Below are 18,379 nucleotides of genomic sequence, written 5' to 3' on the forward strand. Positions count from 1 at the left end.
AAGTGCCTGAGCAGTTGGTGGACAAGGCCCTCAGGACTACAAGTTTAGTTAGCAGCTGCGAGGCAGCGTGGCTGCAGCACAGACTGATCAGCATCGCCAGGGCACAACACAGCAGAAGCCTTCCCCAGTTACAAAGCAGCTGGCATCCCCTACAGGCAGTGCCCACTTCACCTGTCCCAGGAGAAGCCTTCAACCAGAGACAAAAGGCTAGCACAGCATTTGATGGCCCACAGCTTTGCAGCAGCTGGAAGGAGTGGAGCAGTTTGCTCTTTTGGCACTGGATACTGACTGGAATGAGTTTTTCTCCCCTGCTTCTGAAGGATCCTGGTCCAGTGTGAGGTGTCCCTGCCCACAGCAGGAACTGGGCGATCCTTGAGGTCCCTTCCAACCCTGACATCTCTATGACTATCCCCCACACAAGCACACATCCATATTTCCACTCCCTAGCCCCATTCCAAAAGCATTCCAAGGGGCCAGTGTGGAAAGAGAAGAGGAGACCCCCAGTACCTATATCTCTCCTCCTGCAGCATCTGGGAAATGAAGCCATAGTCTCTTTTAAACTGGCTCTTCAAATTCTCAATGTCATCAGCTAGCTGGGACTGGGTCTCCTTGATTTCCCTCAGCTCCTCCAAAATCACGGAGAGCTTTCCTTGGCTGTCCAGAGCGCTCGGCACGGCAGGGCCAAAGGAGGTGTTGCCGTTGCTGTCCGCCGAGCCGGAGGTGCCGCTGGAGCACTCGTCGTCGCTGACGTACTTGGGCTTGGCGACGATGGTGGCGCTGCCGCCGTAGGCCCTGGAGCCTGCCTCGGGGCGGAATTCCTCCAGGCTGCTCTTGAGGTGAGCGATGTTGTCTGCGCTGCCGAATTTGTTGCGGATCAGGTTCGCGAACTCTCTGGACTTGCTGAAGACGAAGACGGGGGGCGTGAGGGAGACCCCCGGCACGCCCGACTTGCCCTCCGCCCCGTGCCCAGAGCCCCGAGGCTTCCCATGGGGGAGATCCTTCAAGTTGTCCTTGGAGGTCTCCTTGGCGGCTCTGGGGGCTCCGTTCTGCTCGATGTCCTTGAGCTTCCTGTGGTACTGCTCCAGCTTCTTCTGGAGCTGGGCGATGGAGTGCGCAGACTTCTGGTTCTTCTTCTCGAAGACCTGCTTGATGCGCCCAGCCTGCTGCTTGTCCGCGCTGTTCACCAGCTTCAGGTACTCGGCCACGTTCCCATCCCGAGCCGTCTGCTCCACTTTGATCTGCTCCGTCACCTTGAGGATTTTCTGCTTCAGGTTGTCTGCACTGAGCTTCACCTTGTGGAACTCCAGGACCCCGTCCGGCACATCGAAGTTGAGGTTGGTGTCGGAGCCGCCCCGGCGGATGCTGAGCGGTAAGCTCAGGGTGTTCATGTCATGTCTCTCCACCTGAGGGGGGACAGAGAGAGAAGTCAAACTCAAAGGCCATTGACATGCAATCCAACTTTCAGGTTCCTTTCCCACGTGTAGTTATTAAGCACACAACACAAAGTAGCTTCCAGCAGGGAAGCAGAAGCAGCTTTTGGAAGTTAAGCAGCACCTTTCCCCCCTGGGCTCTGCTCAGACCTCACCTCCAACCCTGCCTCCAGCTCTGGGGTCCCCAGCAGAAGGACACAGAGCTGCTGGGGAGAGCCCAGAGGAGGCCACAGAGATGCTCCCAGGGCTGGAGCAGCTCTGCCCTGAGCACAGGCTGAGGGAGCTGGGGCTGTGCAGCCTGCAGAGGAGAAGGCTCCAGGGGCACCTCAGAGCTGCTGCCAGCACCTGAAGGGAGCCTGCAGGAAGGCTGCAGAGAGACTTTAGCTGAGGGGGTCTGGAGCCAGGCCCAGGGGGAATGGTTTGGAGCTGAGGCAGAGCAGGGTCAGAGTGGAGCTGAGGCAGAAGTTGTTCAGCAGGAGGCTGCTGAGCCTCTGGCCCAGGCTGCCCAGGGAGGCTGTGGCTGCCTCCTGCCTGGGGGTGTTGAGGGCCAGGCTGGATGAGGCCCTGAGCAGCTGAGTGCAGCTGAGAGGTGTCCCTGGGCATGGAGGGGAGGCTGGAGCTGAGCTCTGGGCTCCCTTCCAGCCTGAGCCAGTCTGTGATTCTGTGCTGACATCTCCAGTCTGCATTTGCACAGGTCAGGCCCAGGTGGCTGGCAGTGCTCCACTCAAGCTGGGACCTAATTTAAAAGTGACAAAAATCACAAGTGTCAGAACTGGCTCCCACTTGTATGGATTTAGCAGTTTGAGTTGAGCAAGTCTGAGAAATATAACTAAGGGGGGGGGGAAAGCCTTTACAGAAGACTTTGCAAGGTACTAATATTGGAGCAGATGACCTCTAAGGTCTCTTCCAACCTCAGCCATTCTCTGGACACTCTGGTGGCAGCAAAATCTGCCTGGGGTAGGAGCAAAACATCTGCATCCCATACTGCAGGTATTTCTGCACGTGGATTTCCTAGGCCTGGATGAACTCAGCAAAGAGAAGCAGCTCAGGGCAAAACAATAGTTTCCTGAGACAACCCAAAGCCCTTCTTGGATCAGCTCTGGCACAGAAGGATGCTGTGATTAATCAGGGCCTTGCATATACACACGAGACAGATCCATCACCGGTGGCACTCAGGACAAGCTGTGCACGCTTCCAAGAAGGGGTGGGTCTGTCTCTAACCTTTGCACAGCACCAAGTGTTTACTTCCTCAGTACAAAATAGCCTAAAAATATATTGTAATGAACTGGATAGGAGCCCAAGGCAGATCCCTTCTCTCTGATGTGCTCCCCACTGGCTGCAGTCTCTAGTGGTCAGCAAGGTCTTATCATCGCCACGCACCCCCTGCCTTCCTGGAACGTCAAGGTCACACCAGCAATAGAGATGAAAAGAACAATGGCTTTGAGGGGATAGGTCTGCTGAAAGCTGCCTTGCTTTTGGAGCTGAGGAAACAATTAGCATGTGGCAAACCTGCTTCTGAAATGAGCAAAACCAGGCACACAAGGAGAGGCTGAGAGAGCTGGGGGTGTTCAGCCTGGAGGAGGGAAGGCTTAGGGAGAGCTTAGAACCAGGGAGCAGCACCTCAAGGGTGGCTCCCAGGAGGATGGAGACTCCCTTTGTACAAGGAGTCCCACGGAGAAGACAAGAGGTGATGGGGACAAGTTACTGCTGGGGAGATTCCCAGGGGGCTCCAGAAGGAAATGTTCCCCCTGGGCACAGCCAGGCACTGGAATCCTCTCCCAAAGGCAGTGGTGGAGTCCTCTCCCTGGGGCAGTTGGGAGGCTCAGCTTGGCAGGGTGCTGGGCCAGCTCCTTCCAGCTCCACTCTCAGCTGGAGAGGTTGGAGCAGAGGCTCCTTGGGGTCCCTTCCCACCTGGCACTCCGTGCTGCTGTGTGTGCAGCACAGTCCAGAGTCAGTGAAGTTCACAGACTTGTGTCTGAGCCCCCAGAGCACTGCTAGGAATGGGGGAGGACTGAGAGCTCCCCAAGGGCAGAGTCACACCCAACACATTCCTCTGGCTGTGTACTGCCACAGTAGCAGCAGGCCTGCTGCCATCGAGGTGCAAGCAACAGAGGCTCCTGAAACCTGCTGCTGTAATACACTTTGGGGCTGTTTCCTTGCCTCTGTGCTTAGCTGCGTGGTGAATGGAGCACAGAGCCCTGGGGCACCTCACCCTCCAGCACCCACAGCCCAAGGCTGCTGAAGTGAATCACTTCCTCATCTCCACTGACTGTGTCAATAGCTCTCCACCACTAAGTGACAGCTCATCCACCTATGCTTAGGTGTCAAACTGAGCTCTTCATTTCAGAGGTTGTTGTTGGTTTTGGTTTTGCAGGACAGAGTCACCAGCTGCAGCCAGGCTCCAGAAGCACACAGCTCTGGGCTGCCTCACTGAGAGGAGCAGCCCATGAAGCACAAAGTGATCTGCTTCTGGATAGAATCACAGAACTGTTTGGGCTGGGAAAGCCCTCCAAGAGCATCCAGTCCAAGCATCAGCCCCACACCCCCATGGGCACCAAACCATGGCCACAGGGTTCTGGAACCCCTCCAGGGATGGGGACTCCACCACCACCTCCCTGGGCAGCCTCTGCCAGTCCCTGACCACTCCTGCAGCAAAGAAATTCTTCCTCCTCTCCAACCTCACCCTCCCCTGGCACAATTTCAGGCCACTTCCTCTCCTTCTATCACCTGAGACTAAGGAGCAGAGCCCAACCCCCAGCTCACTGCAGCTTCCTCTCGGGGAGCTGTAGAGAGCAATAAGGTCTCCCTTCAGCCTCCTCTCCTCCAGGCTGAACAACCCCAGTTAATGACAGGAGTCATTAAAATACTCTCTCCCAACTTCTTAAATCAAACTCAATGTCACTTTGATGTGCAAGGTTCCTTCTCTCTCAGGTTTCCATAGCAATCCAAGCAGCACTTGGGAGCCCCGGGGTGGTTCCAGCAAGGAGAGCTTATGAGCAGCCTCTGAAGGGCAGGGAGGGCTTTTCCCCTGCCACCAAACCCCTCCACATCAGACACAGCCACTAGGAATCAGCATGGGGGTGGCTTCTTTTGGAAGAGGAGCACTGCAGGTGAGGTCTCCCCAGAGCAGAGCAGAGGGGCAGGATCCCCTCTCTCCAGCTCTGGCAATGGGCACTGGCAGCCCAGAAGGCCAAGGGCAGCCCCAGGCTGTGCTGCCAGTGCCCATTGCTGGCTCCTGCCCAGCTTCTCCCCCCCCAGCACTTCCACCTCATCACCCCCCAGCCTGTTCCTCATTAATGAAGCTGCAACAAGGTCACCTGCTGCCTCCATCCAGGTCTCCCTATGTCACACCCAACTCTTCCCATGCCATTGCTGTTCAGATTGTCCAAGCCCTTCCTGAAATTCCCAGCTGCTGGAACTCTCCAAGAGACTCCCAGGGAACAGTGCTAAAGCTTCTTGCCCTCGGTTCCACAGCAGCAGCTCTCACATCTGGCTTCATAGCCCAGTCAAGCACCAGCCTGGCTCTGCTTGCCCCCCAAATGCAATGCTAAGGAAACCTTTCCAGTGTGACCTACCCACAGCAGCCCAGCAGTGACTTCTTCAAAGCAGTTTGGCTGCTCTGAGCTGGCAGCCCTCAGAGAAAACCTATTTTGTAACAAGAACACAACGAGTTCACAGCAGCAGGGAGCTGTGGAGGTACTGCCAGTCAGAGACAGATCAATCCAGATGCAGACAGAGTGGCCCCCACAGGCAGAAGGCTCCAGGCCGGGGTTTGTTGCGTTTGTTGAGCCGCTGCAGAGCTTCCCCTTGCAGGCAGGGGGACGGCAGGCAGCCCCACCGCGCACAAGGTGCCTGCCCCTGCCTTACTGCAGCGGCACATCAACAATCACAGCTTGTCCTGGACAGCGACTGAGTCACCAGCTCAAAGGGAGCCTGTTTGCTGCTCCACTTCCCCCCCACCCTTCTGTCCACACCAGGCTGATAAAGTCAGGCTCTCACAAACAGAGTTTCTGGTGCGCCAGCAGCTCTGCCCTGCTGCGCAGGAGCTTGAGGTCACCTCCTGCTAGGGAGCTCCAACCAAGAGCTGAGGTCTGCTGCCCTGCACTCTTCACAGAGCTGGGCTGGGTTGGAAGGGACCTCAAGAGGTCATCCAGTGCCAACTCCCCTCCATGCCCAGGGACACCTCTCAGCTACACTCAGCTGCTCAGGGCCTCATCCAGCCTGGCCCTCAACACCCCCAGGCAGGAGGCAGCCACAGCCTCCCTGGGCAGCCTGGGCCAGAGGCTCAGCAGCCTCCTGCTGAACAACTTCTGCCTCAGCTCCACTCTGACCCTGCTCTGCCTCAGCTCCAAACCATTCCCCCTGGGCCTGGCTCCAGACCCCCTCAGCAAAAGTCTCTCTGCAGCCTTCCTGCAGGCTCCCTTCAGGTGCTGGCAGCAGCTCTGAGGTCTCCCCAGAGCCTTCTCCTCTGCAGGCTGCACAGCCCCAGCTCCCTCAGCCTGTGCTCAGGGCAGAGCTGCCCCAGCCCTTGGAGCATCTCTGTGGCCTCCTCTGGACTCATTCAGCAGCTCTGTGTCACAGACCTGTGTCATTCACCTTTCAGGAATCTAAGAACTCTCTCTAGAAGGACAGAGAGGATGGTTTGTGTTTTCAGTCACAACCCAGTGTGGATCTCAGCACCGTTCAAGACTCCTTGGGTGTTTTGTCCTGGCTCTCCCAAGGACCCAACAGTGTCCAAGGGATTCTTTGTTCACCTGGAACAGTGCAATGCCAACGAGGCAGCTTTGTCCTGGGGTGGTATCTCCCAGGTAAGGACATCATTGTTCTTCAGATTACCTGCTTAAACGCAGCGAGGTTTCCTTCAGCAAGGGGTTTGTACGGCCAGGTGCTACACTAACCAGAACTGAGACTCTGGGGACAAACCAAGCAGAGCTGTCAACTCACATCAACCACAGCAGGACCTTGTCCCTATCACTCCCTGTTTCTATCCTGCTGGGAGCCACCCTTCATGTGCTGCTCCCTGGCAATCAGATCCCACCTGAGCCTTCTCCTCTCCAGGCTGAACATCCCCAGCCATCCAGAGGGACCTGGACAGGCTGGAGAGGTGGGCACAGGCCAACCTCATGAAGTTCAATAAGAGCAAGTGCAGGGTCCTGCATCTGGGTCGAGGCAATCCCAGGCACAAATCCAGGCTGGGCAGTGACTGGCTGGAAAGCAGCCCAGAGGAGAGAGACTTGGGGGTGCTGGTGGACAAAAAGCTCAACATGAGCTCTCAATGTGCACTTGCAGCCCGCAAAGCCAATCAGATCCTGGGCTGCATCAGGAGAAGTGTGGCCAGCAGGTCGAGGGAGGTGATCCTCCCCCTCTACTCAGCCCTGGTGAGACCCCACCTGGAGTACTGTGTCCAGTTCTGGAGCCCCTATTGCAAGAGGGATGTGGAGGTGCTGGAACGTGTCCAGAGAAGGGCCACGAGGATGATCAGAGGGCTGGAGCACCTCTCCTATGAGGACAGACTGAAGGAGTTGGGGCTGTTCAGTCTGCAGAAGAGAAGGCTCCCAGGTGACCTCATTGTGGCCTTCCAGTATCTGAAGGGGGCTACAGGAAGGCTGGGGAGGGACTGCTCAGGATCTCAGGTAGTAATAGGACTAGGGGGAATGGAATGAAGCTGGAGGTGGGGAGATTCAGGCTGGAGGTGAGGAGGAAGTTCTTCCCCATGAGAGTGGTGAGACCCTGGAATGTGTTGTCCAGGGAGGTGGTCGAGGCCCCATCCCTGGAGGTGTTTAAGAGCAGGCTGGATGAGGCTCTGTCCAGCCTGATCTAGTGTGGGGTGTCCCTGCCCATGGCAGGGGGGTTGGAACTAGATGATCCTTGTGGTCCTTTCCAACCCTGAATGAAACTATGAGCTCGCTCTCAGCCTCTCCTCCTCCAGCAGATTTAGATCAGGATACAGAAATTCAGTGGAGAGCTTTCCCTCCCTCCCTCTCTCCCCTCCCCATAGAACTTTATGACACCATAAAACACTGCCCTGAGCCTGAGGGGCTTTTGATGGCAGTTTGTAATCTTAATTCAGAGTCTTTTTCCTTTTCAAAGACATTAGCAAGAGAAAGCACCCTGTGCTCAGCTCCCTCCAAGCTAAACAGATTGGGTTTCTCCAGAGCACAGAGGCAGAGATGCTAGCTGCCAATTCTCTTTCCATGCTATTTCCTACCTATTAAACTCCCATTAGGGTTCTCTATTTTTAGGGCTGTGGAGATGTTAGCAGCCCATTCACCAGCGTGGCTTGATGAGGAATGAGGCTGCAGTCAATACTCCACTCCCAGCCTCCCTCTGCTTTGAGCTTTCCCAACAGACTCAGCCCCCCCAGCCCTCCCCTCTCCCTCAGGTTTCTATTCAGCCCCTCCAAAAGGATATTCCTGAGCACAGGGCTGGCTTAGGTGTAAAAGCTTTATAAACACCACCACATTCAGTCATGGCAACAGCACAGCAGCAAGGAACAAAGCTGAGCTCAGGGGGAAAAGGAAGCAGGCAGGAGCTGTGCTGCCCTTGGAGCCACAGCAGAGCTCCTGGCACTGCACCCAGCCAGAGCTCTGCACCAGAGCCAGGGCAGCCTGCAGCCAGTGGCCCAGCACTGAGCACAGGAGGCCTCCTGCCTTCGAGAGTGGAAGAGCAGAACAAAACCCAAGGCCCAGCACTCATGTGAAAAGATTAGGGAGACACTTGGGAGGTTAGGGAGACAAGAGGAGGATGAGGAGAGACCTCACTGCTCTCTCCAGCTGCCTGAAAGCTTGGAGTGAGATGGGGATCAGTGTCTTCACCCTTGGGTGAAAGGAGATGGCCTCAAATTGTGCCAGGGGAGGGTCAGGTTGGAGAGGAGGAAAATTTCCTTCGCTGCAGGAGTGGTCAGGGACTGACAGAGGCTGCCCAGGGAGGTGGTGGAGTCCCCAGCCCTGGAGGGGTTCCTAACCCTGTGGCCATGGAGGGGTTGGGGTTTACTTCCCTTTCAGTCAATGCTGCCTCCTGAACCTGCCCTGCAGGTGCTCACAGAAGGAAGATATTTTGCTGCTCTCCTAGCCACAGATCAAGTGTCAGAGCTGCTGTCACTGCTGGAACCTTCAGGGACTCCTCTCAGGGCAAAGTTAAACAAAGTGAGCCTTTGACAGCCACAGACACCTGAGCTGTGCTCCCAGTTAGATGCCACACTGCTCCTGCAGCCACCTCAGCTGCAATTTCATCCTCTGGCTGATCCCACAGGCACCTGACACCTGGCATTCTGCTACTGCGAGCCATGACCCAGGCTCCTGTGGCTCCACTTGATCTCAGCCATGGCCTGGCTGGCTGGGGTGATGATGGGAGCCACTCTGGCAGGTGGAAGCTCAACAAGGGAAAGAGGAAAGCCTGGGAGCTTTTGAAGGGCTAAGCTCAGGGTGGACACTACAGGAGCTCTTCTGCCACAGACAAGGACTTTGCTTCCCATCAAAGCTCAGTGGTTAAAGAGAAGCTTTCAGGAGCTCTCTGAGCTTCTGCTCAGCCCTTTCCCAGCTCGCTGTAAACACTTTTGAGAGGCCTCTTCCAGCCCAAGCAGTTCCATGGTTCTAGGATGTGGCATGGGGGGGAAGAGGGGAGGGGAGGACTGCAGCTGCACTGTCAAATACATTTTCTCTTTGGTTGGTTTTTGGCTGTGGGTTGGGGTTGGCTTTTTTCCCCAGCAACTAGTGGTGCAAATGAAAGCTCTGTGGTATCTGCACCACCAAAGAATTCCCAGCCTCTTCCTGTCTGTCTCTCCTGCCACTCAAGCAGCAAAGGAGGGAAGGCAGGTAAGGTAAGCAACAGTTCAAAAGCAATTTTAGCTGCCTGAAAGTGAGCAGTGCTGCTGGACAACCAACAGAAGCAGCAGGGCAGGCAGGCTGCAGACAAATGTCACTGCTCCAGGGGAGATGCACTCAGCCAGGCACTTCCTGCATGCTTTGTCCTGCTCCTTCACAGCCTTAGACAAACCACAAAACTCTTCTAAAGACTTTATTGCCCCATTCTCCAAGGGTTTCTTTGTGATGACTTCACAGCAGTCGGCTAAGAGGGGAGGTGATGTCAGAGCCTGCTGGCAGGGCAAGCACTTGAGGCACAAAAGGCATCATGGCCTCGCTGCAGGAGTCAGTGGGGAAGCAGCAGCAGCATCACAGACACCTCCCACCAGCCCAGGCTGCTCAGGGCCTCATCCAGCCTGGCTTTGAACACCCCCAGGGAGGGGACAGCCACAGCCTCCCTGGGCAGCCTGTGCCAGAGTCTCCCCACCCTCACTGACAAGAATTTCGTCCTCATTTCCAGCCTCAATCCATTGCTCCTCTTCTCAGCCTGTGCCCAGAGGGGAGGTCCTCCAAGCCCTCATTACCTTTGAGCCCTCTGGCCTCCTGTCACCCTTGCTAGGCAGAACAGATTCACCTCAACAGAGCTGAGTGATGCAAAAGCCTCAGGAAACATGCAAAATAATTTCCAGGACAGGAACAAAGAACTTTCAAAGGAAATTCCTGGCTCCTACCACTGAGGTTGCATTCAGAACTCGTCAGGCTTCCTTTCCAAAGGAGTGAGGTCTTTCCTGCTACTCCAGCCTGGAAAGAAACTTCAGCACATCATGATTCCCACAAATCAAACATTCCATCTTGGTTCACAACCTTTCCTTGCACTTAGAGCTTGCTCTCCTGCCCCCGGGGGACTTCAGCTGTGGCTCATTACTGGTGCATAGGTGGCTCTCAGGAGGGACAGGGATCCACTGGGGAGAAAAACAGAGCCTAGGGGGCTGATGAAGGGACTGGAACATCTCTGCTGTGAGGAAAGCCCTGGGGCTGTTTAGCCTGGAGAAGAGAAGGCTGAGAGGGGATCTGAGCAATGGTTACAAGTATCTGAGGGGTGGGGGTCAGTCTGGAGGGGCCAGGCTCCTGGTGGTGGTGCCCACTGACAGGGCAGGGATCAACAGGTACAAGCTGGACCCCAGGAGGTTCCACCTCAACAGGAGGAGAAACGCCTTTGGTGTGAGGGTGCTGGAGGCCTGGAGCAGGCTGCCCAGAGAGGCTGTGGAGTCTCCTGCTCTGCAGACTTTCAAGACCCTGCTGGATGTGTTCCTGTGTGCCCTGCCCTGGGTGCTGCTCTCTGGCAGGGGGCTTGGACTCAGTCTCTGGAGATGTTTTCCACCCCCTGGCATTCTGTGACTCTGATGCAGAACATACAAGGTTCAAATAGCTCTGGGCATCATCTGTAGTCCTTCTCCCCTTTGTCAGATGACAAAGGGCTAAACCAAGCCCCCAAAGCCTGCTCAGGAGGAGCAAGCTGAGCACTCCCGTAGCCTCAGGAAGGCTTCTGAGCAAGCCCCGCTCAGCACATCTGCTGTGAGAATGCTGAGGGGGTTTTGTGTTTGGAAACGAGCTGCTGAATTGAGGACACTTTGTACCTTTGTTGTTAACACGACTGTCTCCTGAAGCTCATTGCTGTTGCAAAGATAATGACAGCAAGAGGCTCGGCTGCCCCAGGAGGGGAAGGCGCTGCGGGAATGACGCAGTTGCAGCGCAAGGGTCTGGGAGCGCTCGGAGCTGAGCCTCCCCAGCATGTTAACAGCAGAGCTGGGGAGGGCCAGGCACTACCCTCCTAAAATTACAGCTCCTCCAAATTTAGCTAAGAACAACCACTACAGGAAACAAAGACATTGCTCCATGTGCTGGCTAGAAACATCCACGGCAGTGCCCTGCCCCTGACCTGCCAGCTGGCATCACAGAGTGAATTGGAGTCCACCGGGCTGGAAGGCACCTTCAGAAGTTCACCTAGCCCAAGCACCCTGATAAAGCATCGACATCTAGATCAGGCTGCCCAAGATCACCACAGCCAGGTGGGCTTGAATGTCTCCAGAGCAGGAGACTCCACAACCTCTCTGGGCAGCCTGCTCCAGGGCTCCAGCAGCCTCACACCAAGGAAGTTTCTCCTTCAGTGAGAGATTCGTCCCTGGGGGTGTTCAAGAGGGGACTGGACGTGGCACTTGGTGCCATGGTCTAGTCATGAGGTCTGTGGTGACAGCTTGGGCTTGATCTTTGAGGTCCCTTCCAGCCTTGGTGCTACAGTGATTGTAGAATCACAGGCTCACAGAACTGCTTTGGGGGAGAAGACCTTCAAGATCCCTGCAGTCCAACCCTTCTCTGATTCCACCAAGCCTGGTGCTAAACCATGGCCCTCAGCACCACATCTCCACAGCTTTTCAACACCTCCAGGGATGGGGATCCATCCACCTCCCTGGACAGCCTGTTCAAGTGTTTGAGGACCCTCTCAGGGATGAAGTTTCTTCTAATGTCCAACCTAAACCCCTCCTGGTACAACTTGAGGCCATCTCCTTTCACCTGTCACTTGCTTTGCCAGCTGGAGTTCCTTCAGCTGAGTTTCTTGCAGGGGAGATCACCCTCAAGACCAAGGCTTCCCTGAGGGACAGCAGAGCTCATTTTGCACTGAGCAGCCTCAATTCCACAATCATAGAATGGGTTGGGTTGGAAGGGAGCTCAAAGCTCATCCAGCCCAACCCCTCTGCAGTCAGCAGGGACATCCTCCACTGGATCAGGCTGCCCAGAGCCCTCTCCAGCCTCGCCCTGACTATCTGCAGGGATGGGTCCTGACCTCCATCCTGGGCAATCCCAGCTCAAATGCAATACTTCAAACCACTCCTAGCTGTGGCATCACATCATGTTGATGAGATTCAGCACACTAAGACATGAGACTGTTCCAAATGATCTTGGAAGGAGAATGCCTTCCCAGTCCCAGTCCCCACTAACCCCACTGTTACTAAAGGGTGCATTTCTCAGTCCATCAGCCTCTTAGTCACCACAGCAGCCACACCACAAGCAAGATGTTTGGCCCTACATTAAAAACCATCCAGCAATGAATTCTAACCAAAGTATTCAGACACAGCTATCAAAACCTAACCTCAGCAAAGCAGGAGCAGCTCACCCCCACCCCCCTAAAGTGAGCCAGCTGCACTGGATGCAACCAGAGAGAAAAACTACTTAAAAATAGACATTAAAGCTCTGCTGCCATGTGCAAGGGAGAGCACTGGAGGCAACTGAACTCTGTGACACCTTAAAGCTGCCTGACCAGGCAGCCTTCATCTTCCCTTTAGTCAGACACAAATGTTGGGAAGAAACCCCCAAAGGTACTGAATCCCAAACCAGGTCCAGGTTCTGTTTTGGACAGGAAAGTGCCTTCCCCATGCCTAAAAATGCAGCTTCCAGCCCAGGGCTTCAGAGTCCAGTTCCCATGTGGACAACTGCAGTGCAAGTTAATTACACTCAGAGAATTGTCTGGGCTGGAAGAGACCTCTCAGATCCTTGAATCCAACCTTTAACCCCACACCAAACCATGGCCCCAAGTGCCATGGCCACAGGTTTCTGGAGCACCTCCAGGGATGGGGACTCCACCACCCCCCTGGGCAGCCTCTGCCAGTCCCTGACCACTCCTGCAGCAGAGAATTTCTTCCTCCTCTCCAACCTACCCCTCCTCTAGTACAATTCCAGGCCATTGCCACTCCATCTATCACCTGATCCCAGGCAGCAGCTGCAGGGGCACAGCTCTTGCAGGTGACTTGGCTGAGCCCTGTTGATTTGAAGCTTAAACCCAATCACACAAAGGTGAGCATCTGGAGCTGGCTGAGGCTAAACCCATCCTAAATGGCAGTGTGGCAGTGGATTTTTGTAAGCTTGAGGTTGATGCCCTGACCCTGGAGACATTCAAGCTCAGACTTGTGGTGTCCCTGGGCAGTCTGCTCTAGCTGGAGGTGTCCCTGCTGCCTGCAGAGGGGGTGGACAGGATGACCTTTGAGGGTCCCTTCCAACCCAGTGCCATCTGTGAGTGCCCTGGTAGTGGTCTCCTCTGCCTGCAGCCTGAAGCCTGCCACCAGACCACAGTCTGATTCCAGTCCAGTGCTGCACTAACCAATTACAAACCACTGCCAAGCTTCCCAGCAGAGCACAGGCTGCTGCCACCAGCAGTACTTACAGAAGCATTCCTTTATCTTTCTTGCAGTAGGAATAAGGTAAACCCAAATCAATTCCCCCCTCCCCCCCAGTCACACACTGGGACCTTTTCACCTTCCTTTATGTAGTACAATAGTCATCTGAAAAGAGCAATCTTCCCCCACTCCTGCTGGCTTAACTACACCAGGAATGCATTCCCCTGCAGCACTCCCAGGAGTGCCTTAAAATACTCACAGAGCCAAAAGCAGAGACAAGAGGGGAAGGGAAAGGTAACATCTTGTCCTGCCAGACTCCTGAGCAGCCAGAGCCCAAGGGTTCCAGTGCCTAATGGCAGAGCTGGCAAAACCCTGCCTTTATATACACACAAAGTTCTCCTGAAACATGAAAGTTCTGCACAAGTGAAGATTCAGCAAGATTAAAGCTGCTGTGAGCCAGCAAAGCCTTCTGCTTCTGTCTGACACAAAGAACTTTCTGGTCTCACTGAAGAGTTAAAGCTGCTTTGGCACAGATGCCTCAGCCCTCAGTGCACACATCTGGCTCCACAATGCATCAGAAGTGGTGACATTTGCATTTTATTGCTGAAACTCCCAACTTTTATGCATGCCTGCAAATAAGAGAGAGCAAAATCCACTGCCACAGCTCTTTGGGATGGATTTTGCCTCAGCCAGCTCCAGATGCTCACCTTTGTGTGATTTAGTTGAAGCATCAAATCAACAGAGCTCAGTGAAGTCACCTGCAAGACTGTGCCCCTGCAGCTGCTCCCTAGGATCAAGTGATAGAAGGAGAGGCAATGGCCTGAGCTGTGCCAGGGCAGGGTTAGGTTGGAGAGGAGGAAGAATTTCTTTGGTGCAAGAGTGGTCAGGGACTGGCACAGGCTGCCCAGGGAGGTGGTGGAGTCCCCAGCCCTGGAGGTGCTCCAGAAACCTGTGGCCATGGCACCTGGGGCCATGGTTTGGTGTTGGGTTGATGATTTCAGAGAGCTCTTCCAACCCAAACACTTCTCTGACTTTAACTGACTTTGTTGATGGGAACCAAACATGTGCCAGGATTGCTTCAGATACCTGCTGGCAGACAGAGGAGATCCTCTCACCTTCAATGATCTTCCCACTGTCTTCACTCCTCCTTGTCCTAGATCTTCCTCAGGTCTCTCCCCCCAGCCTTCCCTTGCCTCTGGCACTCAAAGTACCACTTAGCACAGGTCAGAAGGAGAAGAATTCCTGTGGAGACCACAGGCCCTCTCCAGGACCTGCAGCTCCTGCTTGGGAGGATGCTGTGCACCAGAAGGCTGAGTGTGACCCTTGCACAGCCCCATGTGTGAAGGAGGAGTTCCACTACAGAGACCCTCACAGCAGGGCAACTCCTCCAGCGTTTGGCAAACTCCCTCTCAGCCTTCTGGACCCATTTCAGCACAACAGGAGCCTGGCACCTGCTGAATCAGTCTGCTGCCAGTTACCACCTGGCCTTCAAAGAGTCTCCTTCAGCTCCTCTGGGGGCAGGCTGTCAGCCTGCCTTTGCTCATGAGAATGAAACCTTTTGTTTGGCTCCCCAAAGCTTACACTGCTTACAGGGGACAAGGTGCAGGCAGATTTCTGCCTGAGGGTATGGGAGGCTGGAGGAGTGAACCAAGAGAAGCAAATCTCTGGACATGGCAGACAAGGAGCAAGAAAGGTTGGAAACTGGATGAGGTGAAGAGATAACTTTGCTGAGCTGTCAGGGACAGCCATGGCACAGAGTTGTGCTGCTGCCAAAACCTCCAACAAAGCAAAGCTTCTTAACACAGCAGGAGCTACACCCCCCCATTATTCACTGGCATCAATAACTGGAGCCAGACCAAGCAGTGAAGCATTCTGCTTCCAAGTCATCTGTGTGGAGTGCAGAGGACTCTTGGCCTTGGGGATCAATGTTTAGCCTGACTCTAATCTCAAAATCCCAGGTTTCACTCTTGCCTCAACACCCAAACCCCTAAACAAACAAATCACTCTCCATGGGGCAGCTCTCCCTCCCTGGAGACTTTCAAGGCCCATCTGGATGTGTTTCTGTGCTCAATACAGCAGTAACCTAATTAATCAATTAACAGTAGAAGTCGTTTCCTGAAGTCCTGCCCTCTGGGACTGTGCCCAGCTGCAGCCCCTGACCAGGGAAACTCTGAGGTGGGCCAACTCTCAGCATTACTCAGCTCTTCTGGAATCTGTCTGGAGACAAAAAGTCTCCTTCCAGCGCTCTGCAGCTCACAGCCTGTGGATATTCTCACAGCCCAGCCAGCAGAGACAGCCCTCCACTGTCACCCTTGTCCCTGTGTGACCCCTCAGGCTGGCTGTGAGGGTATAAATGACTGCCTCAGAGGGGTCCTGACTTGCTGGCTGCCTGGCAAAGGTTAGCTGCACAGCTAGCAGCTGCCCCAGCTGCATGCCAGCTCCCATGTGTCAGGGCTGCAGAGCTGCAGGTTTATTTTGGGCTCCACACAGGAATCCTCCACCCTTCTTGCAGGGCAAGGGGAGAGCAGAAAACCTTCAACGGCTAAGACACTCCAGACCCCTACCCAGCAACGGTGCCAGGGGTAGTCAGAGCGTTTTCTCTGCCTGGACACATGAATGGAAAGCCAGAATCGTGTTTCACCACTCCCCCAGCACTACAGAGCTACTCCTCTCCCACACAGCTCTTTCCCAAAGCCACACTCACTGCAGGGGGGAGGATGAAAGCTGCAGGGCTGCTGCTGGGCCCACAGTAACTCCAGCTGGGCAATGGCAACCTCCTCGACCAGGAAAGTGTCAGGCACCAAATCCAGCCCAAACCTCAAAGGCTCAGCCCCTGCACAGCTACTGCTGCCTGGCTGGAGCCTTACCGAGGGAGGTGATGACAATGAGCCAGGCAGGGAGCTACAGGCAACCCCTACTGATAGCAGCACTGGCAAGCTGAGAGAGGCACAACTGCACCTCTGCCCAGCAGGCAGCCAAGCAGAAGGTTGCCAACTTTCCACCAGTGCTCTGTTTGTTGTTTAGCACACCTCACATTCCAAGGGTGGCAAGAGAGGAGCCAGTCCTGCAGGCAACAGCATCCACTGCGAGAAAGGTGACTCAAAAGCACAGCACAGGAGGCACTGTGCAGTCTTCAGAGACAGGAATGCTCTGGGTGGAGATCAAAGAAAGTGTGAGAGGTCTAAGCATAAAACTGCCACATCTAAGCCCCAGCTTAAACCTGGGCACAAAGATGCATCCCCACTGCTGGCTGGTTGAAGTTGTCTACTTGGGTTGGAAGGGAGAAGATGGATTGGGTGAAAATAGAACCTTTAGGGCTCAGAGCTCATAGAATGGCTCAGGTTGGAAGGGAGCTCAGAGCTCAGCTCCTCCAGCCTCCCCTCCATGCCCAGGGACAGCTCTCAGCTACACTCAGCTGCTCAGGGCCTCATCCAGCCTGGCCCTCAACACCCCCAGGCAGGAGGCAGCCACAGCCTCCCTGGGCAGCCTGGGCCAGAGGCTCAGCAGCCTCCTGCTGAACAACTTCTGCCTCAGCTCCACTCTGACCCTGCTCTGCCTCAGCTCCAAACCCTTCCCCCTGGGCCTGGCTCCAGACCCCCTCAGCAAAAGTCTCTCTGCAGCCTTCCTGCAGGATCCCTTCAGGTGCTGGCAGCAGCTCTGAGGTGCCCCTGGAGCCTTCTCCTCTGCAGGCTGCACAGTCCCAGCTCCCTCAGCCTGTGCCCATAGCAGAGGGTTTCAGTCTCTTCCAGCCACAGCTTTCCAGCTCCTGCAGTGCTGTCAGGCATCTGTGGACACTGAGCTGCTCTACACTTCTGCTGCCTTGGGATTGCTTTCCATGGAAATGCTTCATCAGCACAGCTGTGATGCTTAAAAAGGGAATAAAAAGAAGCCCTACCCTTAGTGGATGAAGCTTTAGCAAGGAAAGCTCAGTCCCAACCATGCTGGGGAGCAAAGGGATTGATTTGGTTCCAGAAGAGTAGAGCAGGATAGGAATTTCCACTGGCAGCAGAGCTGCAGTGGGGATCTTGCTGCTCTGACCTCTTGTCTCCATGGTCAGCCAGGCACATGCACTGCATCTGAATTCCTGTCCAGACCCCAGTCCAGGAGTCAGTCATTCAGTTCTGGTGCAGGAATGTGTGCCTAGAGATGCTGGGGTGTGACAGTCATGGAATCACAGAACTGCTTGGGTTGGAAAAGCTCTCTGAGGTCACCCAGCCCAAGCATCAGCCCAACACCACCATGGCCCCCAAACCATGGCCCCCAAACCAGCTCACCTTGCAGGGCCAGGGGAGCACAGCAATGCCACACCAAGCTGTGCAGCAGCAGCTTCCCCCTTGATTCACTCAGCAGCAGGAAGCTACCCCTGCCCCAGCTCTTAGATGCACTGAATCCCCAAACCCAGTGCATCCCAGGAGAAAAAAGCACAAATGCCAACTCCATGAACTTCCCAAAGATTCCTTCCTGGCACTGGCAAGGAAATGAAACAGTTTAGTTTCCCAAGGAAGTTCCACCAGGAACCAAGCAATGGAGAGCTGAGCACTGCTGCCAGTGAATGAAGCAGGCTCTGCTGCAGCTCCCAGCAGCTCCCCTGGCTCCTTGGTTTCCCATGACAGCGACAGCTCAGTGCTGGCCTCCCTCTCTCACCTCCCCTGCCCTGCTCCGTGCACAGCCTGCTCTGACAGGGCTCACAGCTCTAGATCTAAAGCCTGTGCTTGCAGCTCTTAACGATCCCCTGTCTCATCTGCTGTCAAAACACCAGGGAGCAGTGAGAAAAGTGTGCAGAAGGAGTTCTTTGAGCCCAAAATATCTGGAGGATGGCTCACAAGCCACAAAAGCCCACAGCAGGTGCTGCTTCTGCAGGGATCTTTGCACTTAAAGGAGCACCAGCAGATCAAATCTCCCTCCCTCCTAAAACTGTGGGTGGGGTTTGGGGTCGGCTTGAGGGTTCTTTGGTGGTGGTTGGCTGGTTGGAGTTTTG

The 18,379-nt window shown here is 55.0% G+C and overlaps 1 protein-coding gene across 3 annotated transcripts in view; it reads right to left on the reverse strand.

The window, feature by feature from the left end:
- TMCC3 (transmembrane and coiled-coil domain family 3) overlaps positions 1–18,379 on the reverse strand; it is a 41,648-nt gene that overhangs the window by 8,767 nt on the left and 14,502 nt on the right. For all 3 annotated transcript variants that reach the window (XM_068142847.1, XM_068142846.1, XM_068142848.1), the window contains exon 2: positions 508–1,403. In XM_068142847.1, the coding sequence (XP_067998948.1) occupies positions 508–1,403 (896 nt within the window). The remainder of the gene's footprint in view (positions 1–507; positions 1,404–18,379) is intronic.

Source organism: Melanerpes formicivorus, unplaced genomic scaffold, assembly GCF_026170545.1.
Source record: "Melanerpes formicivorus ecotype bairdi unplaced genomic scaffold, bMelFor1.0.p_v2 SCAF_8, whole genome shotgun sequence".
Lineage (NCBI taxonomy): Eukaryota > Metazoa > Chordata > Aves > Piciformes > Picidae > Melanerpes > Melanerpes formicivorus.